This window comes from Solea senegalensis, linkage group LG20 (assembly GCF_019176455.1).
Source record: "Solea senegalensis isolate Sse05_10M linkage group LG20, IFAPA_SoseM_1, whole genome shotgun sequence".
Lineage (NCBI taxonomy): Eukaryota > Metazoa > Chordata > Actinopteri > Pleuronectiformes > Soleidae > Solea > Solea senegalensis.
Genome location: NC_058039.1, coordinates 15,546,481 through 15,569,415, shown reverse-complemented (window position 1 = coordinate 15,569,415; position 22,935 = coordinate 15,546,481). Strand labels below are relative to the sequence as shown.

The following is a 22,935-nucleotide window of genomic DNA, read 5'->3' as shown; positions in this document are numbered from 1 at the left end:
GTCACATGGTTTCACTTTTCACATCGTCTCATCCATGTCATCCACACAAACATTCACACCACGTCAGCTCCTGTGGCCAGAACCAGTGTTGATGTTATTTCACGTCCACTTGCTTGCAGCTGCTCTGCAGCTCCCCGAGTGTCTCGGTGCTTTTGTCCGCCCTCCAACCTGCACAGCCAGGAACGTCCAGACACAGTGAAGATTTATGAAGCCCTTGTTGTTGGGGGCGAGCCTCCTCTGCGGTGGGCAAATGGTAACCGTTCCTTTAAACAAAAACATCCAGAGGTAGAGCAACAGCTGCACTCGGTCTACGTAGAATAAACTAGGAGCTGATGATTCCCCTTAGGTGGCAGCTGTCAGTAGATGCACCAGTAAACCACAATATTCTGTAACTGTCGGGAAATTCAGAAAGCAAAAGACCCTGGGACACCACTGTTTCTGAATTATGATATAGATTTAGTGCTATAGATGCAATCATATACCATTTGATCCACATTGAATTAGGCAAATAAAAAGGAATAGTTCAGGATTTTGAAGTGTGGTTACATGAGGTTCTGATGCAGCACTAACTTTGCTGTGCCTCCCCCAGCACAGCAACATGAAGGAAAAACAGATTGTGACTTAAACTCTACAGTAAAAGTAAAAAAAAAAAAAGAGTTAAAGTCTACAGTATCTTCAGTTAGGTTTCTTTGAAAACCACCTCATCAAAGACAATAAAGGAATTTTGCAAAAAAACAGCAAACAGGAGTTGTTGATCTGCTGCTGCCTCCATCAGTAAGTTCAGTGTTAAAATCTTAGAATCCTTGTAAGTTTCCATCAGCGACCAAAACTTGCCAAATGAGGCAGCATTTGACCAAAACCTCATGTCCCTTTGAGCCAAATGTGCACATTTTCTCTATGGACTTTGGTGCAGAGAGTGAATTTCCATTTTCCAGCTTGAATTTGAAAAGGCTTTCTGACCGAAAGACAATTGCAGAAAAGTACTATCCTTAAAAATATACTATACCCAAAATGTCATTGATTCAGCCCTCTTATGACCATCATGGCTACGTGGATTTATTTTGATTTTATAGCTGTAGAATTGTCAAAAAATTTATCAATGAGTGAGAGCTTCTGCCCCTTTTTCCAAGATAAGTTTCACTTTTAATATCTGGCAGTTATTCAACCATGTAGGAATTACGGTACAGAGCTCTTTTTCTCTGCTTTCCGGTATTTTATGTGTACAAATGTACGCATGCCAAATCCTATTTTTTTGCTCCGTTCTAGTGGAGACTTTGTTCTCAAAAGCCCAGCAGTGACCGAGAAGAGCAGCTCCCTCCATCCACGCTCCCATGAGCATTATAGGCAGTTCTCTACCAAGCAAATAGACCCTCTTTGTACTTTATTATCCTCTGTTGACAACAGTTTTGGAAGGAGTTCTGCTTCATTCTGCATGTACTTTCTCCTCGCCTCATCTCATTCCTCCTCCTTCAAAGCCAGCTTGGCCCACGTTCTCTTTCTCCATTTTCTCTTTTTGCTCCTCACTGTATTCTAAAAGCTTAACACATATGGCAGACTCCTTCTGAAACGTGCACGGGCAGAAAGAGATAAAGTGATGAAAGACAGGCTTGCACACATGTTCTTCAATACATATATTTATTTTCTATTTGGGTTTTCAACGTTAAACTTTGAGAGCGATGGATTTTCAAGTTTATTTAACTGTCATCTGTGGCTCTTGATGGAAGGACCATGGTGGGGAGGTGGGGGGGGTTGCGTGTTTGATTTGGACCGGCACTGATATCAGGGCACAAATTGTTTGGCACCTGTGGTTGATGTAGTGAAGATAATGTGTTGAAGGTAGTCAGCGTTTGTAATGTGGAGACTGTCGTCACTGAAAAGGCAGCATGGGTCATTTGTTCAAATGCTGAAAATAACATTTTCTAGACTTATTAAAGTGTAGTTGTATGAGGTAAAACCATGGTACCAACAAGGTACATCTCTCAAAGAATGAGTACATACAGTCATACTGTGTTTTGCTGACTATTGCACAGATTTACACTCAGTTCTGATGCAGTGTTCAGTCTACTTTTGAGTTTGGTCTTTATTTTTGTGAAAATAGAAAATCCCACCTCGCACAAATGTCTTTGACTGGGCTCTTGTGTTTCATCCTTGTCCATCCTCACACTAGTTTCCCTCAATGATGATAGCTAACTTTAGCTGCCGTCTGTTCTTTAACCCTCTTATGACCATCTGGATTTGTTTGGCTGTAGAATTGTCAAAAAATATTCAATGAGTGACTGCTTCTGCCCCTTTTCTTCCAGGATAACTTCCACTTTCAATATCTGGCAGTTATTCAGCCGCTTAGGAATTACGGTACTGATAGCCCGTCCATACTTTTTGAATTTCCAAGATATCAAAAATGGTCTATAGGTTACCGTAATGAGAAGTATGCATGCTTTTGTGTTTTATTAATAAATCAGAAGTTGGTTGACACTCATCTTCATCATCATCATCAGGTGATCGTTTGGCAGTTTAACTGCAGCCTGTTCTTTTACTGGGTTTTTGTGATTCATTGGCAAAGCAGGGGTCCAGTCATGGTAGCTTACCTCACAGGAGATAGTTTGGCGAACTTAAACCCTTTTTCAAAGAGCCAAGCAAACCGCAAATATAAATCTTTAGTAAGTTTTTCTCTTTTTTTTCTCTATTGTATGACATTTCCTAATGTTTGTGATGACCTTAATGAATTAGCTGCCTTGCACCTTAACCAAAAAAAGGGAAAAAAACAAAGAGGAAAATGGCCTCTTCCACGCTGTCTGGTTATTTTGTGGTTCTGTGGATCGTTGACTGAAGCTCTGCAGCACGAGCTTTAATGAAGGACTGGTGTGGTGTCGGGAGCCAGCGGTTGGAAAAGCCAGCCGGGCAATGACAGCATGTGGCACTTTGCAGCCGAGGAGACTGGATCAGGAGTGGTAAAACATCCTGACGACTGGAAAATTTCACTGGGACCGGGGGGAAAACATTGAGCTGGAGGACACATCGTGGAGAATCTGGTTCTGTGGAAGACGGAGAAAATAACAACAGAGACATCTAAAGGAAAATGTGGGTGACCAGTGCATTACTGTGCCACAGTTCATCAGAATGAAACGTACTTTTTTTTTTATTGTCTGACGACCATAGCTCCCAAACGGCTACTACTACGTTTTTCAGAATCACTACCATCTGGAACATTAGGATACTAGGTTATATGTGGTAATTATACTGTATATACTCAGTGTGTTGCATACAAATCACAGTTTGACTCTGCAGGGTTTACAGTGTGTACATGTTGTCACATCATCTGTCTTCAGACCAACTCTAGGAGAGAGGGAAAAAAAGCACTTTATGTGGGGGAAACAAATGGAAGCAACCTCAGAAAGAGCCACAGAGGAGGTTTCCGTCTTCCAGGACAGACAGACAGACGTGCAACAGCACTGGGGTAGAAAATAAAACGGCAGAGGAAACATAAAAAAGGGCATTTGTGTTCTTGCATTGGCACAACACAGTTGGCTGAAACCTTACACCTTCATAGTTTACTGCAGTGGAGTCTTTTCCAGACTCTTACTACACTGGGGTTTGTTTACTTTTTTCCCCCTCAGACAATTTAAAAGTATTATTTTGTGGCTTTGGTGTTTGGAAATTCCATGTTTGTGACTAAAATCTTACCAAATCAGACAGGAGTAGACCTGCAACTAAAAATAATTATTTACCCAATGGACTTTGATGACCCGGTCAAAACAAGGGCCTTTCTGCATGGAGTTTGTAGGAGTGACTGTGAGAGTGAATGGTTGTTTGTCTCTGTGTGTTGGCCCTGCGAAGGACTGAGGATCTGTCCAGGGTCACCCCATGTTAGCTGGGATTGGTTTTGGTTCACCCATGACCCTCATATGGAGGATAAAGTTGTAGACAATGGATGGACTTAGATGAAGGAGAGTGAGTGGTTTGCAAACTTCAGTTTCCAGTTGCCTGATGGGGAGCTTGGGCGAGCACTTCATATAACCCCATTTTCAAAATAAAGCAGAGTTCTTGCTCTGTTTGCACAAGAGCGCACATATGTTCCAGTGCAGCAAGATAAGAGAACACTGGATCGCCTCTAAAATGCATCTAGGGATGCAATTTATTTTGCACCATTCATTTTCTGTTGTGTATAACAGCTCCTAACTCACATGGTTAAATTCCCGAGTGCATGTTTGTCAGTTTTACCTAATATTTATATAACAATCTGATAAAAATGAACCCCCCTCACGACCCCATCTTGAAGGGTATTTCATCTTGTTGAAATAATGTCTGATCACTGTATTTCATCACGTCATCTGTGACCAAAATGAAAATGAGTATAAATATGTCTTCATATCAGAGTGTTCCAGGTGTGAAGTCACACTGTTTACCTTCTTTTCTCCGTGCAGGCAGCCAGTCTCACTGTTACCGCAGAATGGATTTCAGTCCAGCGACAGAAACGTTAAATGGGTAAAACAGCTGTCAGTCAGGTTCCCCCTTCCAGTTTATTGGAGGGCTTGTGGTTTCCTGTGTTTTGTCATATGCTCGCATTTTGTCCATAATCTGCAAAATCTGAACAACTTCCTGAGCACAAGAAAATTCTTTGGCCCCAGATCCCCACTTTCCACTGTCACGCTTTGGTATTTGTCATTCCATTCCATTCTTCACAAACATTTAACAAGTGGTTCAAAAAATAAACATCCAAATGATATTTGACTGTGCTTCCTTTGACAAACAGATCCACAACAGTTAACAGCTAATTATATGACTAAATATCTGTGTTGGGAACGTTACTTTAAAAAAGTAATTAGTTATAGTTACTCACTACTTGTTCCAAAAAGTAACTGAGTTAGTAACTGAATTACTCTATAATAAAAGTAGGGAAAGTAACTATTTGCGTTACTGTTAGAAAAAAAATATGTCATATATATATATATATATATCTATATCTATATATATATATATATACATATATATATCTATATATATCTATATATATATATTCTATATATACATAGATATATATATATCTATGTCAAAGAATTTTGATTTTTTTGTGTAGTTTTCACAAGTCAGTTGAAATTAGTAGAACATATTTATTGCACGTCGACAGACAGCAAGATGTTTATCCTGCACTTCAAGTATTATCTTTGTAAGAAAAGTAAACAGTTACACCATATAAAGTGCATTTAACTCTAGCAAATTAAATCAAACTCTCTCAACCTGAGACAACAAATCTAAACTTTTAAACAACAAAAAGTGTGTTTAGCTCTGTAGTCTTATTCTTAATTAAATAAAGCAAACTCTCAATAATCGGTGTTTTTGGCAACTAACTTTGTAGAGATGCTTCATTAAAGTAGAATTGCTTACAACAGAGTTTTTGCTTCGGGACATAATGTACACATTACATGTACGTTCTTGCCTTTGATCACAATGAACTTGAAGAAGTGATTTTATCGCCACAAACAATGAAAATGCCAACTTTACATCGGAGTCCTGACTCGCCATCTCTGCTGCTTCATCGATTCTCCGTTTAGCTGTTGTGTGTGTGTGTGGCGCGTATGCTGGAATGCGTGAAACGTGACTCGGTCAATCATAATCGCTTACCTCGTTATTAACCCGCCTCATCACTCACTGTGAGCCAGGGGTGCGTTTGGAACGCAAACTTTTTCTTTTAAACGGCGTTATTCCAAACACTGCTAAATATGCAACGGTTGTTTTTTCAAGCAGTGGCATCTTTAATATTTCCCACATGCAAAGAGTCTATAAAAAAAGAATATTTGAGTAAGTCCAGGGCACAGTTGGAGTCGCTGAGGAAAAACTGAGGCTCCACTTTGCAAAACACACACACTTCACTGTGCGTTTTCAGTTTCAGTTTTCTCATGAAACATCAGAGGTTCTCAAGACACGTTTGTTGAAAGACTCGTAAAAGCTCAAGAATCCTATCTTAGCATGCAGCGCCCATCAACACCAGGGCTTTGCTGCACATCGGAATAATTTATTTGGTAAAGTAAAGCAGCCGTGCCAGTTGAATGTGGAAATATCCTCAGCTGGCTGGTGTTGGATGTTCGTGTGACGGAATGTGATGACAACGTGCCCCCTTCGTTCAGCTGCCTCAGGAGTAAAGGTACAGTCAGCCTGGCCAGATGCATTACATGTATATGAAGAATCTGTCCTCCTCACACTACAAACACAAATCTGGATTATAAATTCTGTAGGATGAGGGTGAATAAAGGCACTTAAATATAAAGCAGAATTATGCAGGATTTTTACCCCAATGTAAAAGATTTGGAGTCATTGTCATTGTGGAGATTGGGGGCTGTCACCAGTCCCCCTACTGTCTGTTAATACCAGCCTTACAAGATCAGAGCCGCTCCTCAGAATCAGTGGAAGAAAAACTGATTATTCGGCCTTCAAACCTAACAACTCACCAACTGAAACTGGCAAATCACAAAGGCCTCTGTGTAACCCTGGCACCCATAATTTGTCTACAGAGTGTTCCTCATTATATATTTGTTCAACCGAGCCTAACTGGTGCAAAGGACCGAGGACTCGAGTGCGCAGTCCTCCCCAAGGTACCAGATACTCCTTCCTTGGTCATCTCATGTGATAATCAAACCTCTGCAACAATCAGGAGGTCTTGCGAAGTCTAGGGTCTCGTAAGAAACACGGATTGCAATGCCCTAGCCAGTTGATGTATTCGATGATTGTTGTTTGTTTGCCTCTTATGTTGGCTAATTCATGAACTGAACTGAAATGTTTTGTTCTCTTTTAAGGTTAAAAGTGCTCCATACGAAAAGGACAGGACTGAAGTGACCATTTGCAAATTCATGACTGTTATGGAAGGCATTTTGTGGTCATGCAATTCCCTTTATTTGGGTTTAGGACAAAGATCTGAAAGATGCCCACGACGGCTATAAATAACCGTGGACCGAGCTCGGAGGATATTCCTAAGAACTTAGGAAACACACGTACAGAAAGAAAACACTGGGTACAAATCTGAACCACAAGTCAGATTTGAGACGCATCTGAAGGGACTGGAAAGCCACAGAGCAGCTACAGGCCTGTACTGAATCAAGTGAATGAATCACCAGCTGTTTTTACAAGTCGGAGGCTGCAGCTTTCGTCGGCCAAAAACACTGCTTCATGAATTAGAATGCGCGCTCACATGCTGTGGATGACACAAAAAAGAGAAAGGAACATCTTTCCTGAGGAAGTGTATGCAAGGGCGGATTCTCATTCAAAGCCTTCATTACTTCCTGCTGCAACTTTGCGTGTTTCTGCGAGATGCAGCTGAGAGGTGAAGAGGATTCACCTCCTCGCGACTCTATCTCCTGTCCAGATGGTAGTGCACTTGTGTTTTGGCTACAGAAAATAAATGATAACTAGAGGATAAAGAGAGGAGAAATGTCAGGCTTATTGAAGTGGAAGTGTGGAAGGTGCTGATCTACAGTCTTGCCAGTTTGGCTTCTCCCTCGCTTGGGGTCGCCAAAGTGGATGATCCTCATATTTGATTTGACAGAGATTTTTTACACCAGATGCCCTTCCTGGTGCAACAAGGAGTACACTGGATGTGCCCCCTTGTGGCTGGGGTAAATTTGGAGAATCCAATTAACAATGGGGAATGGGTACTGGCCACACGGTTGGAGCAGTGGTTAGCACTCTTGCCTTTGCAGCAAGAAGACCTGGGTTCGAGCCCTGGTTTGGAACAAGGGTTTTTTTGCTTGGAGTTTGCATGTTCTTCCCCTGTGTGCATGGGTTTTCCCTGGGTTCTCCGGCTTCCTCCTACAGTCCAAAACATGCAATATGGGGATTAGGTACATTGGTCACTCTTAATTGACCATAGGTGTTGTTTGTCTCTATATGTGGCCCTGTGATAGACTAGCAAACTAGTCCCCCCCGTGATAAAGCAGTAGAAAATGGATGGATGGAATGGGTAACTTGCTCAGGGATACCCCAGCCCTTGACCTCGTTGGGACTTGAATTGGCAACCCTTCGTTTAAAAGCCAAGTTCCCTTTTCCACTGCTTTGGGCTGCCACACATTCCCAATTTGATTCACACAATACAAGCCCAAGAATCAAATTGGGAGAGCCACAAGTAATAAGCAGGGCCAGAGTTTAAATGTGTTTTCAGGCACTTTGCCCTCCTTTCCCATTTGCTTTTATACATAAAAAAATCACCTCAAAACCATTATTTTGATTTGTCTGGTTTACTTTATTTATTTTTTTAACAAATCCAGGGCTTTTCCAAGTTAAAAGCATGTAAACTTTCCAAAGGGAGCACGATGAAAAACAAAGAAAACAAACACATGTTTACAGTATGTTACAATGCAAAAAGTATGGGTTTAAGTGGTTACAGTCTTGGGGGAAGTCTTTGATTTTGATAAATTATTGATACATTCATACAATAGAAAATGTTTTAATACCGACTGTTCAAAGAGGAATTACAGTAGGAGTGGACTGAAAAACAAATCATTAACAGTGCAAAACCAAAGCCCTTCCATCAAAGCCAAGTCGTCTTTGGAATGTTCCAAGTCTCGTTTTATTGTCCTGTCACGAGCGTGTGCTCACAACAAGATGTATATCCATATGTCACCGATGCTTCCTTTGTTTCTGCCTCGTCCAACAGTTGTTTCCTTATAAAAAAAGAAAAGAAAGGGCCGGGGTGAGGGAGGTCATAGGGGAAGGTGCTCCGAGCTCTGGTCGCTGTCGTGACTGTCCTCTTCGGTCACGAGCCTCGGTGAACTGGTCAAGCACTGAAGTTCAACTACACTGGACAACTCAGACGGCAGCAACCTCCCCTTTTTCACATTCGCCAGTTCTTTCTCCCGTGCTGCTGCCCCCTGCTGGCCTCCCTTCACACGCTTCCACTTCATCCTCCGGTTCTGGAACCACACCTTCACCTGTGAGGAAGCACAAACCAGTAAGATGTGAGGAAGTCACAGTTCCATAATTTACACGGTAGGCAAGTCTGCTTTATGTTCACTTTTATCACTGTACTTTATATTTTATGTTTATTAAAATGAAGGATGGCTGAGCCACTTTCTTTCCCAGCACTGATACTGATATCACCACCTTGAGTATTTAGTGATACCTATATTAGTCCAATACAGATGTTTTATAGATGAGTTTAGTTTATCCATTCTGTGCTAGTGAGGACACGTGACGTGGACTCCATTCAAAAGGACCTGCTCCTGAAGTAGTCACAAAGGGCTCATTCCAAGGTAACAAAATCATTAAAAAAACAACTTATATTCGGGTGATATATGAAAGAACCATAAATATTATATTCCATCTCTGGACTTTAAATGTTTGAGCACACAAAGGTAAAGATGAAGATATAGGTTAGCAGCATTTGATGCTACAGTCTCCTGCCAATTTATTTATTAGCAATAAATGTGTAATGGGTTGTTAATGGTCTCCGAATCCAGAATTAACGCTCCCATGCACAGATTTATTGGACTACCATAGTGGACATTTGGAGACACGGCCAACGTGAGTGGGAGTGATGAGGGATCAGGCTCCAGACAGGAAGAGCTAAATCCTGGGTGAGTTGTTCTGGCTGTCGACTGAGCCAATGCACAAATTAGTTCTGGCCAAAAGACCTCTGCATGCACTGTGCTTATGGGGGTGGTGAAAGTGTGGGGTTGTTGTTGGACAGAGGTGCTGGACGGGAGCAAGGTAAATTTGAGAGCGAAAGATTTATACATACTGTACATAGCAGCATTCCAAGAAGCTAATCTTCCCTGCAGACAGGAAGCAACAAATCTTGAGATAAAGCTTTGCATTTGATTTTTTTTTTTCTTCACAACCATCAGGGCTGAGTACAGTATAGTTCATTAAAGAGTCACCTTTTACAGAAATCTAATCTTTGTGTTAGTCTGACTTAAACCAGACTTTTTGAAATACACTCTTACTCCAACTGAAATTGTACTGAATTGAATTTCTCAAAGGCGTGTTTCCACCGGCTCGACTTGCGTTTCTACTAGCATAGTACCTGGTAATATGTGTGTGACATCACCAGACTGCCAGCCACTGATTGATCAGAGTGCCGTCACGAGTCAAGCCGAACTGTAGATCAGTTTTAAAAGACTTAACAATCCTAAAAAATGTCAATAAATTTCAATATTTACCGGAGGAGTATGGTGTATTTAGCGCCAGCGAGTGGCATCACAAACCCTTGCCGCTGTATTTCAGTCCAGTGACTGTGTCAGATGGAGTCTGTGCTCTGGCCATGGAGGAAGTACTGAACAAATTTTGTTTTAATTAATCAATTGTAATGATTCAGTTACACTCAAAACAACTGCTTTAAAAGTCATCACTTGTTTGTCGCGCGTAAAACAAAGTCAAGGCAGGTTTGCCAAGGCGAGCTGAGACCATAGGTGGAAAAGGGGCTTTAAATACACAGATAGTCATGTATGACTCAAATTACTATAGTATGTATATGTCTAACTCTGCACATGTACCACAGTTCCTGCCACACGACTTTGACCAGATATAATAGAAGAAGCCAGTACACAGAAGAAGACAATAGTGAGAAAAACATGGTGAAATCAATGCCGGTGTATTTTTGGACAAATGACAAGAATGCATTTATTTGATGTCAGATTAAAGAATGAAATATTTAAAAGTTAATGGAGCCTTTCGCTCTATGTCAGATGAGATTATCTGCGGCCAGTCCAGTAGGTTGAAACCACACAGATGGACTCAATGGCACAAATGATGGCTTTGTTCCATTTAAGTGTCCACGCGGGAGTCATAGGATCACAGTACATCCCACACTTCACAACGTGCTGACTTTGCATCAGCTGTCAGTTCACAGTACATGAGCGACTGGCGATCACATGCCTCCCAATCTCTCATCAGAAACAGTCAGACTTTTAGCTCAAAGTCACGGACAGGCCAGATCTCCCCAAGAAAGTATACAGAACCTGTGGAGCATGTGTCTAGTCTTCTCCAAGTTCACTTGCTTTACATTATGCTAAAAGGTTATTATGGAATACATTAACAAATCTGTGAAATGAATGTGGTACACCTTGGGAAATGGTCAGCATTTGAGCAGCTCTTTCCACTATGCTATGCAATTTATAGAACGCTGGTTATTGAAGAATATAGCCTGTTTATGGGTTCACTTTACGGTTGTCCAAGTCCTCAAATAATAACTTCTACTGAGAGGTGACCAAATCTGCACTAAAGTTTTAGAAAGTCAGAAATGCATTGCAGTTCTATGTGTCAATGTAGATGACACATATTCCCTCCACTTTCCAGAAATGAGCGTTCTCACAACTGTTTCCAAACACTTCCAAGCCCCTAAATGAACAGCAGCAGGCCGAGCTGTCATCCACATCCACAGCATCGCTAATGTCCAACAAATGTTTCTTCATAAGCTTAAAGAAAACTGTGAGGGAAAAAATGAAAAAGAGAAAAGGAAAAATGTGGACTGAGAGTGACACACAGGCAGCAGCACACAATCATTTCAAAGTTATGCTGTCAGGAATCGATATGTCCAGCCCGTTACTGATGCCTCAACATTCACTCGGGTCGCTTAAGGAGAACTGGTTATTTTACTCCTTTGTAGATTTGTACATTCTGCACAGAATAAAATGTTTAAATGTGATGTTTAGGTTTCATACGTGCCAATTCCTAATTACTGAAGTGACGTAGTTCAGGAATTTGAGGCATAATTCTCACCAGGAGAGGGAGGAGGTTGGTGGTGGTGGCGGTGGTGGTGCAGTGGAACTTAGCACGGCATCCGTGAAATGACCGCCAAGCAGTAGACCACAGTTTGAAACCCATTCTGAGACTAAACATTGGAAGATTTGTTGCAGATTGTTGCGGCATTATAAGGATATTCCAGTGTGTTCCTATAAAGAGGATGTTGACACTGTGAGGAAAAAAAACCATAGCTCTTTCTAGTTCGAAGCAGGTATTTTCCCCTTTTTTGGACCATTCTCTGTTGAGATGATTGTGCGTGGAAATCCCAGTAGATGAGCAGTTCGTGAAATACTCAGACCAGCACATCTGGCACGAACGACCATGCCACGTTTAAGTCACTTAAATCACCTTTCCTATCCATTCTCATGCTCAGTTTGAACTTCAGCTGGTTGTTTTGATCATGTCTGCATGGCTATAACCATTGAGTTGCTGCCTTGTGATTTCCCGAATAAATATTTGTGACAAAAAGGAGCTAAACATCTATATCTTAGAGACTAGGATCAGTGCTGCACTTGATTTGCACTCGAGGAGCAAATGAAATGAAATAGAACAAATGATTCAAAATCTCTGGCCCCAAATTTTTCCTTTCACCCCGACTGGTCGAGGCAGATGGCTGCACATTCTTCACGGATGCCTTTATTGCTTGTTCCATTGTTCTTCTTTTCTCTTTATAATATTGTAAAAGAGGCTTGAAGTAACGTATGTTGTGATTTGGCACTTGGAATTGGAAAATCTTTTCACTTGATATCTGGTGATGGAGATGATGGCAATGTCTGTGTCCTGGAGTCACAACAAAGTTAGCCTAGCTTAGCATAAAGACTGGATATCGTGATCTGTCAATGAAAGTCTCAGTGATTTAATGAATATGTGGCCTCTATTCATTTCTCAAAGTTTTAGGATTATTTAGTGAATATTTCAGGCACCCTTGTTTGTCTACAGCTATATCAGGGTTAGCTTGATGTAGATATATGAATTATTTGTGCAGGCAAAGTCAAACATGGTCACTGCACTAATGAGAAGAACCTGTGGTAACACACATACACTGCACCAGGGTGTTGCTGATGTGATTAAGAGAGAGTTTTAGGTCAGACAAACAGTCAGTGCTTATGTGCAATATTAGTGGTGACTGAAACTGGACTTTTAAAATGGATATTAGTCCAGCTGAAATGGTACTAAATTAAATTTCTCAATCTCAGGCAAACTAACACCCAGATAATTTGTTTGTAAACCTTCAGTCAGACAAAAGTTGTCAATGGTGATAAAAAAACATTTAGGCTGGTATATATTTGTGGAACTGAGAACTGAACTCAAACATCCGCTCAAAGGAGTGAATAGTTTAAAGTTCATGGATGGAAGGAAGACTACTGACAAATAGCCACAACCTAAACTGGAAACCACTTGATACTAACAAGCTAAAAGTGGGTCCAAATGAACGAAGACTTAATTGTGCGTTGAATATACTGATGGGGGGAACTCAAGCTGGTTCCTAGTAGTGAAAAACCTAAACTACCACAAGATGGAGTGCACCATTTGGAGCTTGTGACTGTATCCTGAACAAACTTAGGACACAATACTTTTCAAACCCGACAGAATGTAAACTGAGCACAACCTGATCCCAAGAGATGAAGTTGAACAAACATTACAGTGTCTGTTATAACACGATTTCTGAAGCAGTTATTACCTCCAACGTGGAGGTTATCACATGTATTTTTGGCCACATTTGTCTGGTCATTTGTCTGACTGTGAGCAGCATAACTCAAACACATATTGGATTTTGATGAGATTTTCCTGTGGATGTACTGTATATAGGTTATGGCCCATGGGGGGAAAAAAGGTAGATTTTGGTGGTGATGAAGGAAACTGAGCTGCATTGGTGGAGCACTTGATTACTGCTTCCTCTGGTTTTTAAGTAAAATATCTGCATCGTTTCGCAGCTATTTTTCATCGTCACAAAACTCATAACCAGGTTCTGAATGTAAGAAAGTCAGCGCTTGGTACACTGAAATCCCTATATGCGTCTCTCAACTTACAACTGCGGCACGCAAAAAAATTGATTGGTGGTGAAAGGCAACTTCAACACTGTGCACATATAAGGAGCACTAACAGAACACAGACTGCTGGCAACACAAAGGACTGTTTTTACTTCTCCAAACCAAATACAACATGTAAAAAGCACAGCGTCGAGATTTTCCTGCAAGGTACGTGTGTAGCCTTTGATGGATGACAGTTTTCCACAGCTCTTCATGCTAAACTAATTAACTCGCAGTCCATATCTTTAACTGGCGCACAGATGAAACTAACTAAGACGGCTCAATCCAGAGTTGGTTTAAAAAAAAGGAGAAGGTTTTCCTACTCATTTAACCTCCATCTTCCCTGCATGATTTCCACCATCAGCTATAACAGGTCCATGAAATTCTCTAGTACCGTCCATGTTTCCATACATCGTCTGCCAGACTCTCAGCTCACTGCCATCTATATTATGCAAGGAATTATGTCACTCTTCTACTGGATTTAAATGCATTTAATATATAAACCTATTTCACCACTGAGGTGACTATGCTTTTGACGGTTTTGCACTTGTTTGTGCTCCTTGTGTAAAATGTATCTATGTAGTGTTTTACACATAGAAACTATTTGATACTATTATTTAATGAAAGCTGCACTGCGGGAAAAACTGATTTGGTCCACTCGCCAAATAAAATCTATGCCTTTTTAAGACTATATATAGTGCCACTTTATCTGTATTTATTTGTGTGACTTTGTCAACCACTCATTCTCCACACCAAAGTCCATTGAGAAAATCAGTGATGACACAGAGGCGTTGCCTCCATGAGTGACTTAAAATGTGTACATTCTGACACAAACTTACCAAATAAGGCAGCAATAGACCAGCGTCCAAGAGAGATAAAAACACTGATTTTCTCAATGGGCTTTAGTGAAATAAATAAACCATGAAGCATATTCTCAAGATGAAGAAGTGACCAAAATGTTCTTTTATCACAAACTTTATAATCTTTATAGTTAGTGACCTCAGAAATCATCAAGATCACATTTTATCTAAAAGTAGAAGTGCATGGAATAAAAGTGATGGTTTATTAAGAGTAAATCCTTTGATATCTGCTTAAATTGTATAATCCTCCAGTGTCAAAACTATGACTCTAAAGTGTTTGTCAGTAAGATCCATGGACTAAAGCATGGCCATATAAGTCATAACTCACTTAATCCTGCTTTAACTGTAAGGAGGACACTCGCTTGTAGGATTTTGACGTCTATTTACTGTATATCACTGTCCCCCGCTTCCTCCTCCTCCTCCTCCTCCTCCCTCTTTACAGTGAGTTACACTCATTCAGCAGCCAGGTATACCGTACTTGTCGTTCCGTGAGGTCGAGGTTGACAGCTATTTCGTAGCGTCTCAGTCTGGTCAAATAGTTGTGGTGAGCAAACTCGGACTCCAGTTCCCGGATCTGTTCTTTTGTGAAGGCTGTGCGCTCCTTCCTGGGCTTGCCGTTCATGTCTGACTTATAACTCCTGTCTTGGGACTCTGAAATGAAAAACAGAACATTTTCCAGCCACAGTTGAGTCTCAAAAACAGAGGGGGTGGGTGGGTGGGGGGAGGGAAGAAGGGGGGGAGAGGGTTTAAAAATTGGGAGGTCAAGAAAGAACAAAAATAGGGGGGTTGACAGAAATTAGGGGGTTGGTGACGTTGATAAATTGCAGGGACTGGTCTGAAAATAGAAAAAAATAAAAGCAAAGCTTGGGAGCGCCAATTACCTTTTATTGCACAAGAATCGATGTTGCACACGGTGGTGTTTAACCCAAGCAGGGATCACACAGCTCCAATAACTGTTTTACTCTTATCAGCTGCAATAGTTTACACACACTCAGGTTTGCATTGTTTCCATTCATTTAGAAACCAAAGACTTCCCTTTAACCATAACCGGTTAATGCGTAACCCTATAACCACAATTCATGTCTTAATCCATGACTTTAACCAGAGCCTTAGAAATAAAAAGGTTCTGCCTCATTAGCTCCAGACTCTGGTCTCCATGAGGACTAGTGGTCCTGACAAAGTCAGTGTTAATATCAGGAAAGGTCCTGAAGAGGCAACAGAAACACAAAGTTTGATGTCATGTTGTGATTAATTTGTGTAGTTTAAAGCCAAAACTATGAAATAATAGCTTGGTTTGAGATTAATGGATGTGCCTTACGAATGTAACATCTTGTTTTAAAAAAATGTGTTTGTAATTTTTGATCATTTATTATTATTCTGTGTTCAGCCAACATTATTACTGATTATTGATATCGAGGAAAACTGTAAACCATTAAGCCCAACAGGGCAAGTTCTTCAAATAATATGTGTAACTTTTAGTGGCAATCAAGCCTTTTCTAAAGCTGCACCATCAAATTCTGTCGATCATTTGAAATCACTTTTAAAAGACCTTCCCTCTGGCTTTCACCTTACTAGATATTTACTGATTTTATATTTGACCATTTTAATTTGATCACTGTTATTGTGTTTCATGTTGTTATTGTATCTTTTATCTTGTAAAACACTTTAAATTACCTACACTTTCAAATGTGTATGTTCTTTAAGAGATTCTGAACCAAACTTCGCCAAAAGTCTGAACCACTTCTGTGTCAAATCGTAATCCATCATCAAATCTGATCACATATCAACCTGATTTGTAGACACGTTCCTGAACATGTATGTTTGCAATGTTTCCCAATTTTTACACTAATCAGCACCAAAATTCAATGTGTCTGCAGCCGCCATCACAGTATAAACACTAATACCTTTAAGATTTCTTTTTCTAAGGGCTAAAACGCTCTTTCATGTAACAGCAGATGTGATCATAATGTGGTCACAGGAGGAGACGCATCCAACCTACATAAGACTGTCCACATGTGATCGAATCCATAATGTGGATATGTGATGTATATTGTGTGTATTAACTAGATGGAAACTGTGATCATTTCCCAATTTCTCCCAAAATAAGTGGTTAAAACACTTTGGTTGATATGTACTTTTATATCTGTGGACGTGTAAATGATGTCATTACTGTTTGAGAACATACTCGATGTGCTTTTAAGAGTTGCAATCACTGTCACGCTCTTTTGAAGCATCGATTTCTCGCGTTTGTGGTCAGTGAGTGGTGAAAATAAACAGAGCACTCATTCATAGTTGGGACAAAAATTCTCTGAATGTTAATTTCACTGAAGTCTGCAGTGCATCAAACCTGCTGACAGGTTCACAGTGAGCCAGGAGAGGGAAGGAGACACTCAGTCCTGTGTGTGAGGCAGACACCCATCATGAATCAGACAATGTCCATCAGTGCATTTGTGTCCAATAATTCTGAGTATTTTGTCATGGTGTTCTTTAAATCTGTGGTGGTCTATGAAACCTTTTTAGATCTACTAAATTATCATAATGTGTCAAGAAATAAAATAAATGAGGACAATTCTTGGCTTGTCTTTATCTTAACGCTGGTCTTATTTGGCTCATAAAGAACTGACAAGCTCCACTTGAAATCACAGCAGATTTGAGTTAAAGGAAGAACGTTCTTGTATTTAGTCACAAAATGACATTCTGTCATCAGAGATTATCAGAGGAAATATTAAATTGAAATACTGGCTTCATTAAAACTTAATTTACAGTCATAAATGATTAAACTTTGCAGCAGCTTGTAGAACTTTGTCACACAGATTGCCAGACGTTTGAAGCCAGAACACAGCAAACTGCAGCTATGAATTAAGACAGGCAAAATTCTGGGTAAAAAAAAGTACCTGAAATTAGCAATGTTAGCAAGCCTAGCTTCCCCTCTCAAAAACATTTAAACCAGAGGAAAAACAAAACAATAAGGGCCTGTGTATGTTTAGTTTGTTAGAAGAACTTAGAAGGTAGTGTTTTTTTCACCATGAACGTTTCAATGTAGTAGTTTTATTTTTTTTTTATAACACTTGTTATCTGAGAAACAGCAAGTGACTTGAGTGGCTAACGCCACGTAGTGCGATAACAGCCATTTTGAAGGCACTGAATATTAGCAAATGTAACACAGATACAATAAAAAAATATGATTCCTGTAAAGTTAATAGTCTTTAAGTTAAAAAAGATTCAGAAACAGAGTAAATGAGCTGTGGTTTGTGCGAATGAAGTTAGAGTGAGTTAGATACTTTAAATGAATGTAGTTTCTGCTCTTAGGCAGGGTCTTTCAGTCAAATCCAAAACAAAAGACTGAGTTTAGTGAGTTTCGGTAGCAATGTGCAATCATGGAAATTGTTGTCTTGTTTTGTGTCCCTCTGTGTTTGTTTTTTTTTTGTTGTTTTTTTGTTTACTTTGCAAGCTTTATCAGAAGGACTTGCAGTAAGTTATACAAAAAGAAATAAAGCAAAAGTCAACACATTGGCTCCAAATATTTCCTTTCTCACTCAAAACTCAAAGTTATGGCAGAGGATGACGTCATTTGAAGGCGTCATCTTGAATAGAAATCGGAAATCCTATGGATTTAAAGAGTGTTGGAAACATTTTTTCCAACATCGGTGCACAAAATATCATGAGTTTCATTGTTTTTACATATTTTATGCAGAAATATCAAAACGTATCGGGCTGAGAACTTCACTAAAGAATTCCCGCAACTCTCCACTTCAGCTACAATCAGTATCTTTATGTTTAAAAACTCAGTGCAGCTGATAAATAATGATGTCATCATTATCAGACTTTGAACCACCATCCCATAACTATTTATATTTCATCATCAGATCCTTTTTCAGAACACCACGTTCAGAAACAGAGAGTAAAAGCGCTGTGGTTTCTCTAAGTGCCAATGAAGTTAGAGTGAGGAAATTGGATTGGGGTTAGAGCTTCTGGCAGCATCAATATATCCTTTAAATACGTCTGTCAGGACTCCCTCCATCCTGGCCGGGACTGGTGTCGAGGGAAACGGAAAGTTCTACACTTGGCACCCACGATGCGGCCCTAAGCCGCTCGTAAGCGGGGAGCGTGAAACGACACGGATACTGCGCCCTGCCTTTAAATCTTGTGGATATATCCTCGAGATGATCAGCTCTTCTGTGTCCTTCTCGCCGGTTCATGTGATGCACATGCGTGCAGATGTAGTGCCCTAAAATTTATGCGTGGAAGTTAACTTTTATGTCTCTGATATACGAGCTGCACTTTCACAATCACTGTCACGATTTCAAATGAAATGTGTTCGGTTTGTGACCCCTGTGCTTTGTCTAGAACTCTTGGTTGGGGGAATATTTATTGTTAAAAACACTGAAGAATCTCATTCCAGTGTTTTCAGTCTCACCACAAGGTCAATTTCACAGCAGAGTTTGATTTCCATCATGTATCAGCACTCTTGAGGCTCCTTTTTTATTATTCCCTCTAAAGCTCTGTATTAAAAGATCTTATAAATAACTATATATCTGAGATCTTATTAAAATTTAATTTTCAAAGGAACATTTTACGAAACGTTAATCATAATTCCTCCTGGTTTTGTTTATTTAATTTTAAATCTCTGTGCTTTTGTCTCCGAGTTCTGATAGGGAATATTTACCGTTTAAAATACTCTTGGGTGTTTTAATGTTTAATAATCTCATTCCAGTATTTTTCAGTGTCACCACAAGTCCACTTTCACTGTGGAGTTTGATTTCAATAATGCATTAGCAGTCTTGGGGCTTTCATGTTATTATTTCTCTTTAAATCTCTGTATCAAAATATACTATAAATAAGAGTGAATCTGAGATCTGTTATTAAAAAGTCGTCTTCTAAGTAACATTCAACAAAAATGCATCAACTGCTGGATCTGCAAACGTCCTGAACTAAATCTCCGACCATAGAGAGTTGTCAAACTGTCAAAAGATAATTCCTCCTAAGGTTTGTTTATTTTACGTTAGACTATTTCACCACATCTTGTGACCTTTAATTGGCTCCTTATCCACAGCCCAGCACTCTCAGCTGTAGCTCTCTGCTTTCTATTTTTTACATTTGTAATATAATCAACCCTTACAAACAATAAAGTGAGGATTCTGGAAGAAAAAAAATCTAAATTCTGACATTGCTCATGTTTCCGTAAGTCATTTCGTGACGGGACAATTTCTCTTTCCTGTCATGCAAATGTAACAATGACACGGTGACGCATACGGAATAAATTTTGCATATGAAGTTAGAGAAATGTGTTTGTAAACTAAAGATGTTTTACGGGCACACTTTACAACACAGTTGCACATCTATAGATGTCATAAATGTTAACTGTAACACTGTATAAATCATTAATAAGATGTGACTGAAATTGAGCCCATGCATCTGTAATGTGTGTAAATAATTCTTTAATTATACACATATTATAATATGTGTATACGTGTTTAATGTTTATTTATAAAGTGATAAAGCATATAGAAAGTGACTGTTTTCATTTTATGGCTCGCCATGTGTATAAGATTGTGCCCAACTTCACTGCAGCTTTTAAACGCCTTTGAAAAGCACAATTTTATGAGTTTGGCCAACACTTAATGTCACCTTTAAACACATAATTGTATTGTATTTCTGTGTATGTGTTTGTTCTCTTCTGATTTTATATATTAGTTATTGTTGCATTTGGTTTCAACACAATTTGCATGGCTTTTTTTTTTTCTTTAATTTTGACAGTTTATTTATTTCTAAATTTCAAGACTTCTTCTTCGCGTCTTCTTTATTTGCACATTTATTTATTTACATGGACATGACGGGGGACGTGACTCTCCGACTTATCTCCAGATCATGTAGACCTTTTTATCTGGAAGAAATATGTTTTGCTCAAATTTGAAAAGTAATATATATTTATATAAATAAAATTGTATTACCACAGATGGTTTGATAATAAATCATATTGAAGCACATTTAGTCAGTGCTGACAATGACATATCATTTCAGAGTTAAGCTGCTGGTGATACTAATATTGAAAATGAAGTAAAGTAAAAAGGACTCTGATGATTCTCTATCATCAGTATCAGAATTTTCAGTCCAAACGTTATAAAAGTAATTTAGCTGTGTGAGTACAACTATAAGTTTCACTAATTTTGGCACAAACACAGGTCTTATAGCTAAGAAATCAACATTCTGACATTGATTCTTTAATGATTTACATAAAATGTATAATTGTCTTTCAGCAAATTGGTGCTTTTCTTTGAGAAAAATAAGAACTCAATAAACTATTTAAGATGATGGTATAAGATGCATATTTCAAGGAACGTGTGTACAGAGTGAGTAAAAATTCATTCATTTAATTCATTTAATTCAAGGAAAATAATATTTCTTCAAGGCAGAGGAAATTTATCCTTTTTTAAAAGTAAATGAATTATAAACTTCCTCTTCTTACCAGGGTTATCATTCTTGTTCTTACTGCTTCTTCTGAGCTGGTCCTCTGAGGACAGACTCTGCCGGACGTACTCCCCAGAAACACACGACGACCCCGACGGGTCACCGCTGCCCAAAGCGGGATTGGTGCCACAGAGGTTCTGGCCCTCCGAGCTCAGTTCTGAGGTCGCGGCCTCCAGGAGCGGCAGGCAAACATTGTTCCGGATGTTTTGGGAGAGCATCTGTGGTGGGACTGCCCAGCTGGGTGGGTGCTGAGAATGAGGCAGGTGGCCTCCAAATGCCCCTCCATCTTCTCCTCCAGAGTAGCCACAGGGAGGCGAGGAGCTGGGTAGATCCAGGTAAGAGATGTGGTCACTACGGCCGTGCAGGGTCAGCGATGACTGGCTGATGGCTGGGTGTAGACCTTGGGATGGGGCATGGGGGCTACTTAGACAACCAAACAGAGAGTGATTCATGGTTTGGGGTGTCCTCCAAACCCCCCTCTCTCGTAGCTATCAACCAAAAACTCTCCAAATAGCAGGCAAGACAAAGACGAGAAAGAGGGAATCAGGGATGAGAGCAGCCTGAGACCCAGCTCTCCTCTGCAGAGGTTCAGACCTCCAGACCCTCCTCATTCCAGGAGAAACCGGTCTGATGGAAGGTGGAGATGGTGGTGTTGAAAGAAGAGACCTCTGGTAATCCTGTGCGCACACACACGGTTGCCAGGCAGATGGTGGATAAACACTGAGAGGCTGAGAAGTATCTCGGATGACAGCGGCGAACGCCAGGACCACTGTGGAAGGAGTGTGCGATTCCAGGGAAGTAGTGCTGGAGAAGGAGAGAAGGAGGGAGGGAGCAACACTGGAGGAAGGAAGGGGGGGTGTTTTATATATATATGTACTGTATATGTGGGGTGTAACCTGAGATGTAGGCTGGGTCACTGGCTCTGCTGCTACTGACCACATGCATGTGATCATCCTCCAAGATGAAATGCTCAATAAATCTGACCCATTCCTTTAGTGCTGCCTCAGGAAAAGTGGGCAATTTATTCTGGAGCCTGGAGTTGTAGGAGCTGCACTGCATCAGAGCCAGAGAGCCGCTCTGTCACCGTCTGTTATTCTAATGACGGCAGGATGGAAGTTTAAAAAGTGACTCCTACTTTTGCTTGATTTGTTGTGTTTGGTGAAATGATAGTGACAGCAATAAAACACTGGAAGCTGACAGGACTTTGAAAAGTTCACCTCCAATATTTTTGCTAGTGCTGGATGTTTTTACCCAAGCTTTGTTTTTACTATATGCTGCTGTGGCTTTCCTAGTTTTTATTTTTTGTTTTTTTGTTTAGTTACTTTGTTTTTGTTGCTTTCTTCTTCTTTTTTTGGCTTTTTAAGTCAGTTTGGTTAGCTTTGTGTAACCCAAGTTAAATCAGGGAATCAAGGCCAATCTATAATTGGGTATATTTACATACACTGCCTGGCCAAGAAAAAAGTTGCCACCTAAAAATAGGGTCACATCATTGGACCGCCTTTAGCTTTGATTTCGGCACTCATTCACTGTGGCATTGTTTCCATAAGCTACTGCAATGTCACAAGATTTATTTCTGTCCAGTGTTGCATTCATTTTTCACCAAGATCTTGTATTGATGATGGGAGAGTCGGGCCACTGAGCAAAGCCTTCTCCAGAATATCCCAAAGATTCTCAATGGGGTACTATACTATGACTTTGACCGATTTTGGCCGACATACTATACTATGAAATTTTTTGGTGATTTTGGACGACATACTATGACCTTTTTGACCAATTTTGGAGGACATACTATGTTATGACATTTTGGTGATTTTTGGAGGGACATACTATCTCACGATGACTTTTTGACC

General features: G+C 40.0%; 1 protein-coding gene across 1 annotated transcript; it reads right to left on the bottom strand.

Annotated features, from left to right (window-relative positions):
- Nucleotides 1-8,218: 8,218 nt before the first annotated feature.
- meox2b (mesenchyme homeobox 2b) lies at nt 8,219-21,881 on the bottom strand. Its single transcript, XM_044052116.1, has 3 exons — nt 21,084-21,881; nt 15,096-15,268; nt 8,219-8,915 (listed from the first exon to the last, which is right to left on the bottom strand). The coding sequence occupies exons 1-3, from the start codon at nt 21,535-21,537 to the stop codon at nt 8,688-8,690; spliced, it is 855 nt and encodes a 284-aa protein (XP_043908051.1). The 5' UTR covers nt 21,538-21,881; the 3' UTR covers nt 8,219-8,687.
- Nucleotides 21,882-22,935: the final 1,054 nt, after the last annotated feature.

Bases quoted from the DNA above. Each gene is read 5' to 3' on its own strand.
- meox2b (XM_044052116.1), bottom strand. From the start codon at position 21,537: ATGAATCACTCTCTGTTTGGTTGTCTAAGTAGCCCCCATGCCCCATCC. The intron at 15,269-21,083 runs GTAAGAAGAGGA...TTTTCATTTCAG, and splicing joins GAACAAGAATGATAACCCTG to AGTCCCAAGACAGGAGTTAT. The intron at 8,916-15,095 runs GTACGGTATACC...GCTTCCTCACAG, and splicing joins TCGACCTCACGGAACGACAA to GTGAAGGTGTGGTTCCAGAA.